Here is an 18,477-nt window from a genome sequence, read left to right as displayed (position 1 = left end):
AGCGCATACGGCGAGGGATACGCTAGGGGCAAGAGGATCGAGGCGTAGAGAGTACGTACGTATACGTAACACGCGCACGGAATGGAAATATTTGCGGACAGGTGAACCGTTTTCACGGATCGGCGTACCACGTGCACCACCACTCGCGGGGGGAGCATTTGTTGACGTTGCTCGTTGATGCGTTTCGAAACCTAGGATTACATACGTATGTGTGCACGGGTTTCGAATAAATTCCGATCGACGAAATTAAAAATGGACGAGCACGTCGACCAATAGCCACGTCTACTACGAAACCGGTGATAATTCATGTGGATAAGGGGTGTCTTCCATTTCCGAATCGAATAATTTCGACAAATTTGCTCGTTTATCGGGCAATCGGGGGATAATAACGGGGAAATTCTCGGCGGAGAATTTTTTCCGCTCCTCCTATTCCGTGTTCTTTTTTTCTTTCTTTCTTTCTTTCTTTCGCACCCCTCGGTTTCTCGAAAAACGCTCGCCTCGAAGGCGCAAGGGAGGAAAGGACCGAAAGGGAGCGGGGAGCGTTCGGGTGGGTGCAGTTACTGCTGATCGTTAAAAGGCGCATAAAAAAAGGTCGTGAGAGGGGGAGGCGAGAGGAAGCAGCGCGAGAAGTAACAATAAAAATTCGTGGGCATTCGTGTTTCGTCGCCGAGGTAGGAACGAGACGTTGAAGGGGTGGGAAGGGTGGAAGAAGGAAGGTGGAGGAGGTGGGGTTGGAAGGAGAGAAGGAAGGCGAAGGAGGAGAAGGAGGAGAGGGAGGCCGGGAGGGGGCTAGGGCGAGGAGGATGGGGGGAGAGGGTGTGCAGTGGCGACGGTGCAGGGTGTCGGTGCAGGCGCAGCGAGGGTGGAGGGTGAGCGAGGATGGCTGGGGGATGGGTATGGCGGAGCAGGGTGCGTAATGAAACGATATTGAGTAGCCGTGGTAGGGAGGCTGGTGACGAAGGGTGGGGGTCGTCTTCAGCCCTCTCCGTCGATTGACCTCGCTTCGACGAGGCGAGCCAAGCCGCGGAGGGGGTGAGACGAGGCGAGACGAGGCGAGTACGGGAGGGAGGGTGGGGGTGAGTGGCCCACAGGGGCGGACGTGGCGAGAAGGGGCGGAAGGGGTGGGGAGGAGGAGGTGGCGGAGGGGGAGAGCGAAATACCGAGCGATCCTACGTGGCCTACGGGGGAAGGGAGGGCCGAGTTAAATTGACGAAAATGACGCGGCACCTTCTTTTTGTCTTTGCCTTGCCCTCCTCCCTTCGCCGACCGACCGACCGGCCAACCGACCGACCGACCAACGATGCAACGCCTTGGAACCGCCTACTACCGAAAAACTTCAAAGCGGTATTAGTGCTCGGAAAAACACCGATCTAACGAACCGCGCTCGACGGACGGAGAGAGAGAGAGAGAGAGATAAGATCGGCAAAGGGACGACGACTCGGCACTTTCGATCGTCGAACGGCCAACCGGAGATTCGATATTCGACGTGAGTTTTACTTACGTCGTCGTTACGTGATAACATTGTCGTTTCACGAGATCGATGATTATTCGATCCTATCGATGGTCGAGACCGCGATGGCCGATCGCGAGAGACTTGGCGCAAAAATTCGTATCGCGCTACTCCTCCTTCTACCGTCCACGGGCGAGCACGCGATCAAATTTCCCTTTTATATTCGTTAATTTTTCATTCCAAGTGGGAATATTTTGTTACGTTAATATCGGGCGTAAAGCGCAAACTTTGCCCATATTAATATTTTACGAAATATTTTTCGCCCATGTGTAAATGAGTGCAGGCATCGCGTGTAAACAATTTGGAAAATTACCAACGAACCGTGTCGAGCTGTTTTTTAAAACGCGGAAAATGAGTTAATACTCAGATGGAAGCGCATATAATAATCCATTAAATGATCACATGCCCTGTCAGATAATTACGAAGCTTGACAGAAATTAATATCAATGAACGATATTAATGATCATTCTCCTTGTAAAATATAACGGGCGCGTTGCAACGAGTAGTCGATTTTAGTTGTAAAATTCATATTGTACACCGGTAATTCCGTCCCCTTTGTACTTGACAAATTATCCCTTTCGCGATACAATTTCTTTTTCATTTTATCGAGTTTTGTTTACCAGTTATCTATTTACCGCGTATTATTTAAGCGATAGTTCGGGAAGTAAAAATAGCTTCTACAAATGGCCGATTATCGCGTCAATTTATCTTTAACGATATTTTTAAAAATTTCGCTAAAAATATTAATTTTCCTTCCGTTTAAACATTCCTGCCAAACTTCGAAACGCGGAAACGAATCGATTTCTTCCGATTTGTCGATAATTTTCACGATACGATTTGTATCCAAAGGACACGCGAATTCGCGCAATCGGATTCGACGAATTTCTTCTTCTATACGCACGAATTATGACAATACGGTTTCAAGAATCACGCGAAAACTAATAACGATGCATCCTTCCTCGTTCACGTTCAAAATGATTCGTACGATTCTTTTGTCGATGAGTACGAGCGTTGCGAAATTTCACGCTATTCCGTACATTTTGTATGAATCAGCATTTTCTAAGACATCCTTAAGGCGACGTGACCATCTAATCTTCCGAACAATTTTCCTTCGTATAGTTTGTCGCGCGAATCATCGCGATCATCATATTTTTTTTCGCCCGATTTTACTTTCGCGCTTTCAATTGGAGCGGATCGACGCCAAATTAAAGATTAATTGTATCGAATTATACTTAGAACCGATTTAGAAACGTTTTATCTCAAAAATCGTTCGATCATTCTTCGAGGAATTTACTCGTTCGATCTTCTTTTCTCTTGCCCTGTACAAAAAATTTTACAAAATTAAACATATATATATATATATATACTCCCCCGTTAAACGGCACAATTTGTAAATCGGCCTGTTAGAGAGTATCGTTGCCGCGTACACATGGCAGTTTTATACAGAGTGCTGCTGCTAGTAGTAAAAAACTCGAAAACGTTAATCCGATAACGGATGGCGACGGTGATCCGTTGCATTTTAATCCGTCTTTTTCGGATCGGCCATCGAATATCATCCGCACAAAGCTCTGCTTTACCGCGACGTCAAAATGACGATATTAGCCGATACCGGAGTGTGCGTGCACACCAATTGTCAACGTTATCGCGTGTTGTGCATGTGTACGCGTACACACACGTTGGCACAAACACGCCAACGTGGGTATCTTTCGCCCGTTCCTTCGCTCGTCCGTTCTCGTCGCTATTCTCAGTTTTCAATTTCTATTTTTACCCTACTTTCCCTCGCTCGTCTTTATCTTACGATCCTCCATTTTTATTCCATTTATCCTCCTCCTCCTCCTTCTTTCTTCCCCTCTCGCTTTGCATCTTTTCCTTCCTGGTTTTGCCACGTTGCTTCTCTCTCTCTCTCTCTCTCTCTCCCTTTTTAGAATCGTTCGTTCCCGTTCTCTCTCAGCCGCGTCTCGTCGCCTGAATGCAAACACGATGATATTCCTTTCCAAGCTCGCCGCCACTGCCATTTCCACCATTGAAAACAGCAGTTATGTTTACCTGTTCTACGAAAAAAGTAGTCTGCGCTCGAAACGTTATTTTTTTTCATCTACGACACATATAGTATATCGTATTTTATATATATATATATTGTGTCAGATTCGCTTATCGAAACAATTAAGGAAAAAGGATGTTTGATATAATTGGAACGCGACGTTACGATGTCCTTCCTACTTCCGCCGCAGTCGCAGTCTTCCAAGCGTCCTATTCCAATTCGTCAATGTCGCCACCGTTTTATCGCCGCCCGTTAAAATCGTGAATTTCGCGTAACCCGCGCGCGGCAATCTTGCAATGCAACTCTTCCCGCGGGTAACATTAGACACCGGTGAACGATAAATGGGTCACAAGACGACTGTGCGGTACGTCTGGTATCCGATTGCCGCTTGCATCGCTTAGCAAGCTAAAATATAACGAAAGTACGACCCGATTCCCCGCGTTCCTTTCACGAGGCGGACGGCACGGATCTTTCGTTCGTTTTCCCTTCGTTTCCTTTCGTTCGTGGCGCGCGATAACCGAATACACGAATCGATCGATAAACCTGTCCCTTCCTTCTCGTTTACGACTTTCCTTCGCGCCTTTCCCCTCTTAACCAGCCTCGTTCGAGTGAGTTTGTGAACGCGAAACGAGCCGGCGATCGCTCTTCCCAGGTTGGATAATACCTGGCAATAAGACGCGTAACGTCGTCGCCGCGTGGCGAGTTTCTTCCGGATGAATTCCACTTTGAATTTCTCGCGATCCCAGCCTCAAATGCTCTCGCGTATGTATTAATAAGTTAGCTCGCGTTTCCACGCTGTTGCGAGATCCTACTCGAAACTTTTCGTCTTGAAAGGAGTTGGGAACGAACGTTCGGATCCCAATCGCTGTTACTCTTTTATATATATATATATATATATATTATATATATATATATATATTGAACGGTGGCAAGGTTATACCATATCAAGAAATTATCGAGATTAAGAGTGGAACGATAGGAGGAAAAAGAGGAAGAGTGTTTATCTTGTTCCGGTGTATATATATACACACACACGTATCGCGAACTCGCGAATCTTGAAATTTCTGGTCTGCGAGGTATACACACGTATAGCAAATGCAACGGTCGGAGCTGTAATTTCACATTGTTCCAGTATATTATTTCATTGCACGATATCGCTCCATTAGTTCGACCCGAGCAGTGATTCCCGAGGTCATTATACCAGTGGAGGATCGTCGAGAAAGAGCGAGCGGCGAAGGAGAGAAGGCGAGGAGATTGGCGAGCAGAGAGCGAGAGAGAGAGCGCGCGAGAGGGGGAGAGAGAGCGAGCTGGTTTGAGAGAAGGCTGGGAAGGAGAGGGAAAGAGCGTGAAGGAGAAAGAGAGAAGGAGGAACGAAGAAGAATGGTCCGCGAGGTCAGCCCACGTTCGTACATATTCTCACGTAGATCTGTGTACGTACCGACGCGTGCACACCTTGACGAACATTGTTGAAGAAAAAGAAGCGGTCGCTTGATAATACATGGACTGCCTAGCGGTTGGCGCACACAGAGTGACCAACCTCGGCCCCGAATGCCGAGGCCAAAGGACAAAGGGGAGCGGGGAGGGCGAAAAATTTTTGGGGGGCAGGTGGTGCGCTTTTTCGTTAGTCAGCAGCGTGTTTGGAAGCGTTGCTGAAAAGGGTGTGCCTTTCCTCGGTTCCCATTGTTCGTTTCCGTGCTTTTGTAACAGCCTTTGCCGGCTCGATTTCCTGTTCCGTGTGATTTGTCCGGATTTCTTCTTTTCTTTTTTCGCCCTTTCCTAACGGACAATTCGAAATTTCACTCGCTCTCGACTCGATTTATCGCGTCACGTGTGACGCGTGAAATTAATTATTATTATTAGTATTGTCGTTGTATGCCAAGAGGGCGTTGGTTGGCAAACCGATTCGTTTAAATAGATTCGTATTTACGAGCATATTCGCGAACGTATCGTAACCGATAATTCTTAAAGGTGTTAATATGTTGGGAGAGATTAACAAATAACCTTCGGAGACTCTATCTTTGGCAAGCATCGTTTCAAGATCTTAATGAGGCACGGCTGGGTTCCATGCCTTGTTGAGAGACAAGTAACGCTCCGCGGATTTCGACATCCATCTTGCCTGCCTGTCTGTCCTTTGCTCGCCTCGAAAACCACTAACCGATCTCTCGCCGGTGAATGGAAATCTCGTGATCGTTGTAACAAAGCGATGCTGATAACTCTCGAGTAGGCGACCAAGAATATTTTTGTATCCCGGCTGTGCATGCGGCGAGCCGAGTCTTCGAAAGACAGGCGAAAGACACTCGAATCGCTGCAATTAAGTTATCGACCAGGATCGCGGTAAACGTAACCGTTCTTTATGAATGCTCTTTATTACCGCTACGAGCACTCGCGAGATCGTTTGTCGATCTACTTACCGTTACGGTAACCGCGTAGATCCCGTGCTTTTTCTTCGCCCATTCCGTGTTTACATCGCGCGATATTCGCTGTAGATGTGTAGACCCGAGCGCGTTCCGTTTTCCTTTCTTCTTTTCTTCTTTTCTCTCTCTCTCTCTCTCTCTTTTTTTCCTTTTTTCTACGATCTCGTCACGCTGATCCCAACTCGAATTAAGGATAAGATCCTCGTATAAATCGCGCGATACTCCGTCGATAAATTCAACATCTGCGCGATATCAGACGACTCTCCATTTCCTTTTCTTGTTCTTTTTTTATTTTAGACTGGAAAAGATTTCTGCAGTTAATTAAGTAATTCTACTATGATTAGTCAGTAATATACGGATACAGTCCGAGTATGGTTTTTCGTCGATTCGAAAATTCGGAACGGAAAATTTCGTGAGTGAAAGAAAAGGAAAAAAAAGACACAGCGATCTCGATGCGGTGAGACGCATAGGTGCTGTCTGGCACCGGGGTCGTTATCGCAATTATTTCGTTATTATCGTCCTGAAGGTTCAACGGCGGCGGCGAATCGCAAGCGAGTTTCGGACAAAGGATAGCCTTGTGCGTCGTGAGAGCCAGCTGCAGCCCCACCATACCCGGCCACCCATTTCCTAACCTTCTACTCTCGTCTAAACCGGATTGCCATTGGTCGAAACGGACCGACGATTAGTGACGGGACCAAGGGAATAGCACCAAGACAGCGGCAACTGTTGGGGGAAATATAGCGCGCGCGCTTGGATCTAAAATTGCGGCGCCGCCATTGGTCGGATGGGGCCCGAGGCCATTCGATTTAGAATTGAAGAATGGTGCCGCTATATCCTCGCCGTTCACGGAGGACGCCCGTGGAAAGTAGATTCTCTCTCTCTCTCTCTTTCTCTCTTCTTCGTTCTCGAATCTTCCTCATTTTGATTCACCATTTATCAAGACTAACCGTTCGATCGTTGGATCGGGAGGGGGATTATCGAAAATTCTTGTCAAAAAAAAAAAAAAAAAAGGAAAAAAGAAAGGAAGAAAAAATGGATTCCATTTTTATTATTATCGTCATTCCATTGTGGTTAGACGGTTGTTTCGAGCACGTTCGACCCTCCTCTTCGATTCCGCAACAAAAGTGTAAAAGTATTCTATTCCGAAGAAACTCCATTTATTTTCCATTACTGCATTTTTACGGATCGTTGAGATTTTTCGAGTAATTTACGATACTCCGGGGAATATCCCCTCCCCTCCGCTCGGTATAACACGGAGTTTTTGAAATTCTTCGATGCGCCGACCGACGTTTAATCGCGAACGAAATGCCAAGAGTGGGAAGGGATAATCGTTTTATACAGTGGAGAAGTTCCTGGTGCCAAGTCGACGTCATCATTGGCTTAATCCCGGGCGTGGTCATCTGCCCTACTTCTTCCTCTTCTTAAATGGCACGCGAGATAAGATTGGTTCGGCACCTCCTGCCTGGAATTTCATCCAAAGGCGCGCCACCCGTCTAATTACTTTTAGAATCGATCAAGGACTCGAACTTCGCTCGCTGTGAACGACCAAACATCGCAAAACTATCGACCTTCGATCGATCGATAAAGAAGAAAAATAGTCGTAGAGATCATAAACTCGCTATTCCCGTGACGCAACGTCACATAATTCGAAATTTCTCAATTTTTTTTTACCAGTTAATCGATACGGGAGGTGGGGAGGGAGGAGTCGTCGTTTACTTCACACACACACGCACACACGTATATATATTTTTTACCGTTAGAATCTCGCAAGCGCAGTTTTGACGCAACATGTTTTGTTTTTTTCCTTCTTTTTTTTTCTTTTTTTTCGGTATGTTGTTGTTGCAACAAGTGTTCGATGCAATATCTTTCACGCGATAGTTTGCAAGTTTGAAGAATCTGCTTCGGACAGCGGGCGAATCGAAGCGGGAGATAAATTCGTTCTTTGACGAGGGTTCAACTCGAGAGATTTACGTCATTAGAAATCGCGTTGCGAAATACGCCGTATACGCTGCATCTACGAGTCGCTTCTCGGCCTGTACCGTTGCATTCCGGTTAGGAATGCTCGGATACGTTCATTCATTTGAAAATCCGGATCCCCGTGTTTCGTCGCCGCCCACTCGAACGAAGAAGTCGGCGAGAGGAAAAAGCGCGATTACTACTTTCCCAACAGATTATTCTCCTCTGTACCCATTGATTACATGCAAGGTCGGCGATGCTGCAACCAAGTAGGCGCAGGCCGGGGTATACTTGGACGAGGTTAATCAGACCTTTGAGAAGGAAAGGGGGGGAATCTTAACCGGCTCGTTCTCCATCGAAAGTACATCGACTTGCGTGCCGTATAATTAGTTCCGAGACGATTGTTTTCTCTCCCTCTTTTTCTTCGAATCAACCTTTCGTAATGGAGAAATAATCACGGTCGTTCTAATCAACGTTACCGCTTTTTGCCAAGCGTAGGTAATCGATGTTTATCTCGTCTACATACACGTATACACGTATATATACATACATACGTAAAAGTTAGAATCCTTTTGAAAATTCTGTGCAATTCTATTTAGAGAAGAAATTTTCTCATCCAGATTTGTTCCACGCTTGTTCTCCGCCTTGTTCCAACTCGCAGAGTTAGAGCGCAACGCGTTTCCTTTGTTCCTCTGCGACAGAGTAGATGAGTAGTAGTCGTGTGTTTGACGTCATCGAGAAACGAGGCTAAATTTAACGTGGAAGAAAAGAAAAAAAAAAAAAGAAAAAATTTCGTGTGCAACGATCGCCTTATTCCGGACAGATTTTTCATGACTCACTGTGACGCGACCTTGGGCCCCGCACGTTCTCGAGAGATGATGATTCGTTTATAATTGTTGCGCGCTGTTGGCCGCGATGCGATGCGTACGCTCGCTTCGATCACGAACCAAGTTCGACATTTTCTAAATAATTAACGCGACGGGGTGATCACGTTCGCTCGGCCGATTCGTGTTCTCCATGCACGATCGAAATCTGCTCGTAAGCAAGCGCTAAATCGAGAGACGTTAGTCACTTCGATTCGAGCTCGCCTCGTGTAAAATTAATACGTACGTACGTTTTTCCTTCCTTTGTAATCGCTCGTTCATTCGTCGAAGAAAATTGTTTCGTCGGGAAGAAAATTATTTAGATCCCCTTAGAAGCTCCCTTCTAGTTTCGATTGAAAGGATTGAATCGACGATATCGAGATTAGAAAGAAAAAAAGAATGCTATTGCCACGGGGGGAAGAGATAGACAGATCCGCGCGAAAATATGGACATTTCGTCTGTGGCCCATTTAAAGTATGTACGGCTGTACAAACTCAGCCCTGACCGTAATGCTCGTCATACGTTTTTCTGACAGCGGCGCGCGTGCAGGCAAGATATGTCGCGGCGGCGACGCTCGGCGCAGATCCAGTTCGCGTTTCCGCAAACTGGCATTATACCTGTATTTGATAAGCTGCGTGGAACTAGAGCGTTTAAATAATGGCCGGTACAAACGACGATGGGCTACCACGATGGGGGCGTCGCTATTCGTTCGAAACGTTCGACAAACAATAATAATTTATTCAGATGTTTTTCATTGCGCGCGTTCCTTTTACAGCCTAGCGGGCATTTAATGCAACCTTGCCGATCAATAGTCCGCCGAACATGTGTGTACACGTGTGTGCGTGTGTGTGTGTGTGTGAGTGTGCACATTCTTGATATTTTTTCCCTTCTTTCTTTTCTCTCCTCCTCCTCCTCCTCCTCCTTCCTCGAAACTCTCCCACCGTCTTGAAAATTCGGTCCGGACAAACTCGCCTCCCCCTCCCCCTGCCCAGACACTTGGATTTTTCCGTGTCGCGTCATAGAAACGGCCGCGCTGCTCCAATTGAGTCATTGGATATCCGGGGGGAGGGGAGGGGGAAGTGAGACATCGGAAGCGGAAGGACGGCAGAGGCGGGACCAAAAGGCGGGAATTTGAGGAGTGTCGCGCAGAATCGCAAGTTTGCGCGAGAATTCGGGAGAATCGAGATGGTCGGCGGTGGCGCGAAATAAGAAATCCACCCGTCCGTCGTCCTTCGAGCACGAGAATCAATTTCGGCGGCGAGAGAGTGATAAAGGCGGTAGCCGGCCGTGGAAAAAAGTTTACCTCCCCCCTCCCCCGTCCCCGATCTTCCACTCGCGCACGCGAATTCCGTACCAGCGATACGCTACGGAAAACCGTGTACGTACTCGTACGTACGTGTTGTGCACGTTGGCCGGTTGGCATGTGCCCGTGGCACACGCGACGACCAAATGACGTGACAGTTATGGTGCATTTGCGGGACGCGTGCCACCGTACCGGGTGTCTGTTTAGAATCAATTGACGCGTTCGAAGTGGGACGAAGTCGAGGAGGAGGAGGAGGTCCGGTTAGGGCAATTCGCGGCAATCGTGATCGACGATCATCGAGGGCAAGGATCCGGCACGGTAATTTTCGCGAAAAAGTCCTCCCATCGCTTCCCATTTTTACGCCGCGTTGCGCTCCACCGTTTACCCGTTCGCTTCGCGGATATTATAGAATTGTCGGCAATTTTTTGAGCGCGATATCGATCTCGAGCGAAAAATAAACGTTGGGATGAATTTACATTGGAACTCGATGTATATATATATATGTACATATGTATATATGTGTGTGTATATATATATATGTATACATATATATATTTCGCGTTTCATATTTATTTTGAGAATTAATATTGGTCACAAGCGGTGCATTAAAAATTGCGGATAACTACGTCGATGATATCTGGCGTACGATCCTTGCCTCTCGCGAAAACCTTTTCGCCGTTTCGTTATTGCCGGGAGTGAGGCACGTCATTCGCCCGTTTTACGATAACGCCCGGCTATTCGGTCTTTGGATAAGGAAGAGGAAAAAAAAATTCCGTTATCATCAGCGTCTATCGTTGACCGTTGTGTGCGAGGAGCGTTTCCCGATTACGACACACGCGCGCACCATGATTCGAGAAGTAAAAGAGTAAACATAACATCACTAGTCGAATAAGATATTTCTAAATTAACGCGAGGTGGAAGTTTTCGAAAAAGAAATCCGATAACGAATCCGACGGATTTATAGAAAAGAGGGGGAGGAAGGAAAGAAGAAGAAAAGAAAGAGAAGATACTGTTAGGAAATCTAGCTAGTTTCGCACTTTTAACAATGTGTCGCAATTTTCTTTTCGTTGCGACATGCCCTCGGATAGTAGGACGTGCGTGTTACCACCGTGTCCTTCAAAAAAAAAAAAAAAAAAAAAAAGAGAAAAAGAAAGAAAGAGAGAAAAAAAACCACGTCCGGTCGGTTTTCTCGAGCATGCGATTTTGGTGATTCCGACATCGGCCTCGTTGTACGTTGTACCCGCGCTTATCGCGGTTCACGGATCTTTATGCTCACGCGATGAAACTCGCGCTTTTCCAACCCGATCGTTTCCTTTCGCGCGATCGTTTATCGTCGACACTTTGGACACGATTCGTCGATCGACACCGTGCGAGATAAGGGGAGAGAGAGAGAGAGAGAGAGAGAGGGAGAGAGAGAGGGAGAGAGAGAGGGAGCGAGAGATATATCGCGATACATTCGTACGGAACGGTTTTACCTTATATACGCGAAATAGTGGCGCTCATCATTGTTTGATGCAGTTGCGGTGGTGTCGCAGGTCTGGAACGGGTAGCGGAGGAGTTGATGGGCCGTAGGAGATGGAAGCAATATCAGGACACCCTGTACAGCGGTACTCGCAGCAGCGAATCATTGACGGCACAGGCCCACCACCGGCTATACCCGGGGTTCTCGTCGTCCTGCGACCCGGTGCCCGGGAACCTGGAACAAATTGGGTCGCGCCCGCTTCATCCCGCGTCCACCTCATTGCCTGTAACGATAACGACGACGACGACGACGACGACAGCGGCGGCAACGGCCACGACCACGGCCACGGGCCTGATCAAGCAGGAGACGCTCCAGAGGCATCACCACCTGCAGAATCATCATCATCTCCAACCCTCCGTGCAAGACCACCACCGTCCCTACCAGCAGCAGCAACAGCAGCAGCAGCAACAAAGGCAACAAAGGCAGGAGGAACGTCGTCTGAGGCCGGACGAGATCAAAGTCGAGGTCGGCGAGGACGAGTTCGCGAACGGCGGCGCGGGAAGGGAGGAAACGAAGGCCGGGGCCGACACCTCGACGGCGGCCACGGTTGCCAGCACGGGTGCCACCACGACTTTGCCCGCAGCGACTACACTAACGGGCACCGGCTCCGCGACGCCGAGCGCCATCGTCGCGGCGAGCGTTATCGCGACGTCGAACGCAACGGCGGCGATGACCACGGGGACCACGACGATCCCGACCAGGCGGTTGAGGAAGCGTCGTCAGAACGACGGGGAGGGGGCCGACGACAGGGAGGACGAGGAGGAGAACGAGGAAGAGGAGGATGGGAGGGGGCAGAGCGAGGCGGAGAAACGGTTGAAGCTCGACGAAGACGCCGACAGGGCCGTCAGTCCTCTGAGGAGGGAGAAGGATCGGGGATCTCGGGAGTATCCGACTTCCAACGCCACCGATACGGAAGGGACCAAGGTTTGCACGCATCTCTTTTTCTTTTTTCTTTTTTTTTCTCTCGAATAATCGCGTTAGTAATCGGTAAGTCGGTTCAGAGAGGGAGAGAGAGGAAGAAGGGAAAAAAAGAAAGGACGGTTGGTTGCAGGAACGAACGGAAGAAGTCGCGTTGGATCGGACACCGGTGACGCAAGGGTTGTTGAGAGTGAAGAAGGAGGAGGAGCTGCAAGAAGCGCCGAGTTGCGGAGGCGGTCCAACGATATTGACGACACCCGGTTTGGATTCGGACGGGATCAGGTCGGGGTTGCCGTGTCGGGAGGTTGAAGCTGCTAGGAACGTGGTGGCGCCGTTTCTGATCGGGAGCCGACGCACCAGCCCGCCGCCCGAAGACTGGAAGCCGCTAGACAAGTGTTACTTTTGCCTGGACGGCAAGCTCCCCCACGATGATCAACCACCTCTCGTAAGTACGATTCTCGAGCTAGCAGCGGGCCTAAGAAGCCGAGAAAACGGGTCTTGGTCGCATCATGGTGACGTTGATCGTCACTGGGAAACGCAGTAGATTGCAGTAGATTTATTATCGATTTACTTGTTACGGGGAGAGAGAGAGAGAGAGAGGAAAAAAGAGAATAGACGGGGAAATAAATTCAGTGGAGGAGGATCAATCAACTCGTCACCGTGACTCGGATGTCACCATGACGCGATTCGCAATCGCGTGTGTATATGTAAACTGCATTAGTAGCAACGCGGTAGTAATTCTTCAGAGCGCATAATTAATCGCGCGCGGAACGGAAAGGACAAACGCGCGCGGTTGTGTCGCGCGTGTAACGGCGTGTAGATGATCGGCACCTCCCCTCCCCCCGGCTTGGGGAGGGCACCGGGAAACGGTTCAATTTTTCATAAATTCCCGCGCGCCGAAGTAGTTATTCTCGCCTTTCCGCGTCCATCCCGCGGCTTTGATCGCTTTGACACCGCCGGTCGCCCTTATAAAAGTTTCACGAGGGTGGCGGCCGGCTCCGCGCAGCATCATACGCCTCGCGCCGCGTGTTTCTCGCCGCGAAAAGCGAATTTGATCAGGATTCGATTTAACCGCCCTCCTCGCCTCGCCCTCGAGGGGGGCGCGCTCCTTTTTCCACGATCGTTTCTTCTTCCCTCCCACGCCGGTGGTAATCAGTTCCTTTCCGTGTGTGTTTCGTCGACCAATGAGACGAGCCGGACGAACATATAACATGTTCGATGTCGCGTCCTGCAGAGCCCGCAGAGCGACAGTAGCAGCAGCTCGCGATCGGCCGAATCACCGATGTCGGTCCAGGTGGACCCGATGGCGGCATCCGTGGTCGCCGCGGCTCTCACCGGTACCTACCCCACCCTACTGCCTCAATGGTGTCTACCACCAAGGGAGGCGCCTCTCGTTGGGGTGCAGCCTCATCAGGACAGTGCAACGCCAGCCGACCAACCTCTCGACCTCTCGGCCAAACCCAAAAATTCTCAGGTACGTGCGCTCCTTCTGGCGTGGGTAGATTCGCTTCCTTCTTTCCTTTTAACGTCGATACACGCGAACAGAGAGAGAGAGAGAGAGAGAAAGAGAGAGAGAGTCATCGACCTAATGCATACTAGTCGTCTTCTCACATTTACCTTTACGTTTACGTTCACATTTACACATTTACGTTTACGTTTATTTTTATACGTGTATGTATATATACATATATATATATATATACACACACTATATTATTTTTTATTTATTCACGCGAGAACACGCGGGATATCAGTTAGGTGATACGTGTACGCTTTCTGTCGCAGGATAACAACATATCTCTATTGGAACAACAGAAAATACCTCTGAGGATGACAGCAGGTATCGATCCCAAGAGTATCTTTAAGTAAGTAGTCCTTCTTTCTTTTCCATCGATTCGATGCGAACCAACGTTCGATTTTCTCGCGTTCTCGCCATGCACCGACTGAAACAGAGAGAGAGAGAGAGGGAGGGAGAGAGAGAGAGAGAGAAGGAGAAAAAGAAAGAAAACGAGAAACGATATCGGACGCTCTCCCGACGATGATTTTTATTCGTCGAACGAAGAAAAAGAAAAGTAAGGAATAAAGAGAAAAGAGAGAGAGAGAGAGAGAAAAGAAATTCGTCATCATCGTTGGATGATACAGTCCGGTAACCGGAACGAGAAGAAGCACAGCTCGTCGATTCGTAGCGGTGTGTTATCACGCGGCTCGTTTTACACCTCGTAGCGAAACGAAGCTACCTACCTACCAACCTACCTACCTACCTACCTACCTATCTACCTACCTCTGATATATAGGTATTTGCATTCCGCGCGAGCAAAGGAAAGTGTTGATCGCATTCCGTGCCGCGTATTCAAAAGGATCGAGAATAGATTCGCGTATTCGAGCGACGATTCACGTCGGACAAACGCGCTTTCGACTCGCGCTTTCGAGGATGATCGTGCCTCTCGATCGTTCTATTAATCGGCTATCGTTAACCCGTCCTCCCTCTCCTGTATATCTATCTCCTCGATTCCTCCTCGAAAGAGTTGTTGGATCCCTTTTATATATCGTATCGATTCATATCTGCGCGTAGTTGGTGCACACACCGACGGAGTCGGAAGTTGCGTCATTATAAATAGGATTCGCGGTGCACGTTTCGAATCCTGTACAGTAGAGGCGGCGTATTTCGAACCGGTAATTAAAAAGTCCTTCCCTCTCTCTCTCCCCCTCCCTCCATCCCCTCCCCTCTCCCTACCTAGTTGTTTGCTTATTCGGAAAATTTTCCCTCGAGCATCCCCTCCCCCTCCCCCCGTCGTCGCTCGTTACGAAAATTTCCACCAAAGTCCGTTACATTTTTTTTCGTCGGTTTCGAGTCTAGGCGGGGAACAACGCGGTGGCCGCGTCGAGGCGTACCGCCTCGCGTTATCCGCCCGTTAATCTCTTCAATAAAATTTGCGTGTCGGTAAAATTATCGCGCTCCCGTTCCACGTTTATCCGCGTTAGTACGAAAAAAAAAGAAAAAAGAAAAAAAAAAGAAAGAAAGAAAGAAAAAGAAAGGGAAAAGAAGGAAGAAAGGAAAAAAGCCGACCGTGTTCTTGGCAATATTCGGTGTGTTTCGTTGCCGAAGCGCCTCGAAGGCCGCGTCTATCTCTGAAAATCGTAAACCCGTTCCAAAGGTTAACTGGAAAATTGCGAGGAGAAACTTGACCGCTCGGCCGCGAATCGGGCGTGAAAGTTCGAATCGGAGATCGAAGAGCGGGAAAGAAATCGAAAGATCGAAAGGTTGGAAAAATATTCGCGTTAAATAATGATAAAATTGGAGGAAACGAGACCGTTTCGTCGAAAAACGGCAAAGTTTTCGCTCGGCGAGTTCAACGTTTCCTAACCCGAAATAAATTAAGTCGTAAATCCCGATAGCGGTTCTCTAATGTCGAGGAGGTTGGCGAAAAATAAATAATACGGTGGGGGGAGGGGGAATGGGGAGGGAGGGAGGGAGAACAAGGGAGCGAGAAGAATATAATGTGGCGGAGGAGTCAAAGTCGCGAACCGTGTCCGTACGTTGCCCTCGTGTTTTCGCTGTTTTCCCCGCGGAACATTTTGCGCGTCAAATTTTTATCGTCGTCTATTATTAGTAACACCGTAATCTGCCACCTCCTGACACATCGAAGGCACAAAGTACCTCGCATGTGTCGTACGCCGAGCCGAGCCGAGCCGAGCGAGAAAGACCAAAACGCTGGGAGAGGAACGCTGGAGAAAAAGAGACAAGGCGCGGTGGTCTCGGATCGCGCCCGCGCATGCGCGCTACCGCAATTAACGATAAGATAGCCCGGCGTCGAAACCACGCGAGTCGAGTCGAAATTAGAAGCTACCGAACGATCTAACCGAACCGAGAAAATCGAGTCCACGGTCGTTCGCTGAAAAACGCTTGTCTTTTCCCTCGCGAAAACGAGGATGCGTTTTGTACGCGAGCTGTACGCAATCGCGAGTTCGACGAGCAACAGTTTCGAGTAGCGGAACGGATCGATCGAACGCGCTCGGCTTTCTTTAAAAAAGAATTTTAATTTTAGATTCTTCGGAACGTGCAGGATAATCGCGTGTTTAACTTTTTTAAAAAGAGATAAACGACCAACCTCGATGCAACGACGACGCTCGATCGATTTCTTGTTCTCTGCGTGCCTCGTTTTCGTCGCATCGCGACCGTTTCTTATCTTAATCGGTGCCGCGCGGACAATGATGGATTAAAATGGGAGTAATTACGATTTCACCGACAAAGCGTTAATTATTTAGGTCTAGGAATAGCCGAGAAATTAGCGATTAATTAACTTCGAGTCGGAGTGGCGAAGGAATTGGAATAGCGATTAGGGACGGAGTTAATTGGTGGCGCGGTCAGGTATCGCGTCGAATATAAAGAATAAAAATATCGGAGAGGAGAGATATCGGGTGTTGCAAGCGGTACTCGAACCGAGGTTTATTACGGAGGGAGGGAGGGAGGTGTGGGAAGGGTCGAAATACACTTTTTTATCAGCTTACTTTACTTACCGGGCGAAAGAGAATAGGTCGACGAACTCATAACGGGGAGGTGAGGGAGGAGGAGGGGAGGGGCGTGCTCTCGACGCGGAGAAGGCGAAAAGGGTCCTTTTACGACGAATTCTTTCGATTGATCCGATTGTCAAACTACCAGACGATTGCTACTCACCGTTCCTCGAATACTTTTCAACGATACTGCGAATTGAAATCTTTCTTTTTTCTTTTTCCTTTTTTCTCCTCTTTTTAATTCGAAGTGCGCGACAAGGAAGCGAGATACGCGAAACGATATCGATGATACGAATATCGTCGTATCGTGATCGACAAGAGGGAATAGCCGTTTCTCGAAACGCGATGTTGGAGAAAGCGGAGAAAATAAGTGATACAAGTGATATTTTGAGTAACGTTTCGATTGCGCAATGCTCGGTAAACGAGCTTTCCCACTCGTCTAATTTCGTGTACTGTTAGAATTCGCTGGGAGGAGAGGCGATAGGTCAAAGATCAAAGTGTTAACGAGACACGGAGGTTGGATCGATTGGTTTCTCGCGCGGGACACGTGGCCACGGCACACCGGCCACGTGGTCGCCGGGCGGTGAGCCGATGAACCAATCCCGCACGTGATACGGGAATCAGCGATCCCCCTAGAAACCTGGTAAAAAGGTGTCCCTCGCTCCTCGAGATTCGGCCGTTATAAAAAGAAATCTCGTTTTAAATAGGTAATATTTCGTCCATCCGTTGTTTCCAATTTCAGCTAGATTTAACCCCTTGACACTTGAACGACGAGTCTGCGATGTTAATTCAATGTGGTTAAAATGCACGTTACATAAATGACGATCGGTTATATCGGTCTCGGAGCGGAGACGAACGAGACAAAAGTAAAAACGTTGAAATTGGTTGGTGGAAGAAGAGGGGATCTCGGTCGGTGCACGAGGAGGAGGGCGACACGAAATGGTAATGCGAATTGGTAACGTTTCAGTTCCGGTTATCGGCCGAAACCACGTATGACCGGGCCGGTGGCGGCCGTGGCGGCGGCGGCCGTGGCGGCGGCGGGGGTCGGTGGTGTCCCCGTGGTGGGTGCCGGGGGTGGCCGGAGGGCCTACACCGAGGAGGAGCTGCAAGCCGCGCTCAGGGATATCCAGAGTGGCAAGCTCGGCACACGGAGGGCTGCCGTGATCTACGGGATACCGCGTAGCACCCTGCGCAACAAGGTCTACAAGCTTGCGATGGAGCGCGAAAGGGACGCGTCCCTGTCTAGCACCCACTCACACCCTCACGAGCCCGGCGCCCCAGCCACCACCATCACCACCATCACCACCACCACCACCACCACTACTACTACTACTACAACTACAACACCAAATACGACCCAAAACGCCTCCGCGACCACTCCGCCCCCGCAAGTGGATGAGGTAGGTTTTGGGGACAGAACAAGAGAAAAAGAGAGATG

General features: G+C 48.8%; 1 protein-coding gene across 3 annotated transcripts in view; it reads left to right on the top strand.

Moving 5' to 3' along the window:
- Positions 1–18,477, top strand: part of LOC108002263 (mushroom body large-type Kenyon cell-specific protein 1) — a 33,135-nt gene that overhangs the window by 2,852 nt on the left and 11,806 nt on the right. The window contains exons 2-6 of one of the 3 annotated variants that reach the window (XM_062085858.1): positions 11,623–12,533; positions 12,661–12,972; positions 13,762–14,001; positions 14,313–14,392; positions 18,007–18,439. In XM_062085858.1, the coding sequence (XP_061941842.1) occupies positions 11,623–12,533; positions 12,661–12,972; positions 13,762–14,001; positions 14,313–14,392; positions 18,007–18,439 (1,976 nt within the window). Of the gene's footprint in view, positions 1–11,605; positions 12,534–12,660; positions 12,973–13,761; positions 14,002–14,312; positions 14,393–18,006; positions 18,440–18,477 lie in introns of all 3 variants that reach the window. The other 2 variants (XM_062085859.1, XM_062085860.1) reach the window with 2 other exon arrangements.

This window comes from Apis cerana, linkage group LG15 (assembly GCF_029169275.1).
Source record: "Apis cerana isolate GH-2021 linkage group LG15, AcerK_1.0, whole genome shotgun sequence".
NCBI classification, from domain to species: Eukaryota; Metazoa; Arthropoda; class Insecta; order Hymenoptera; family Apidae; genus Apis; species Apis cerana.
This window is presented reverse-complemented; position numbering and strand designations above follow the sequence as displayed.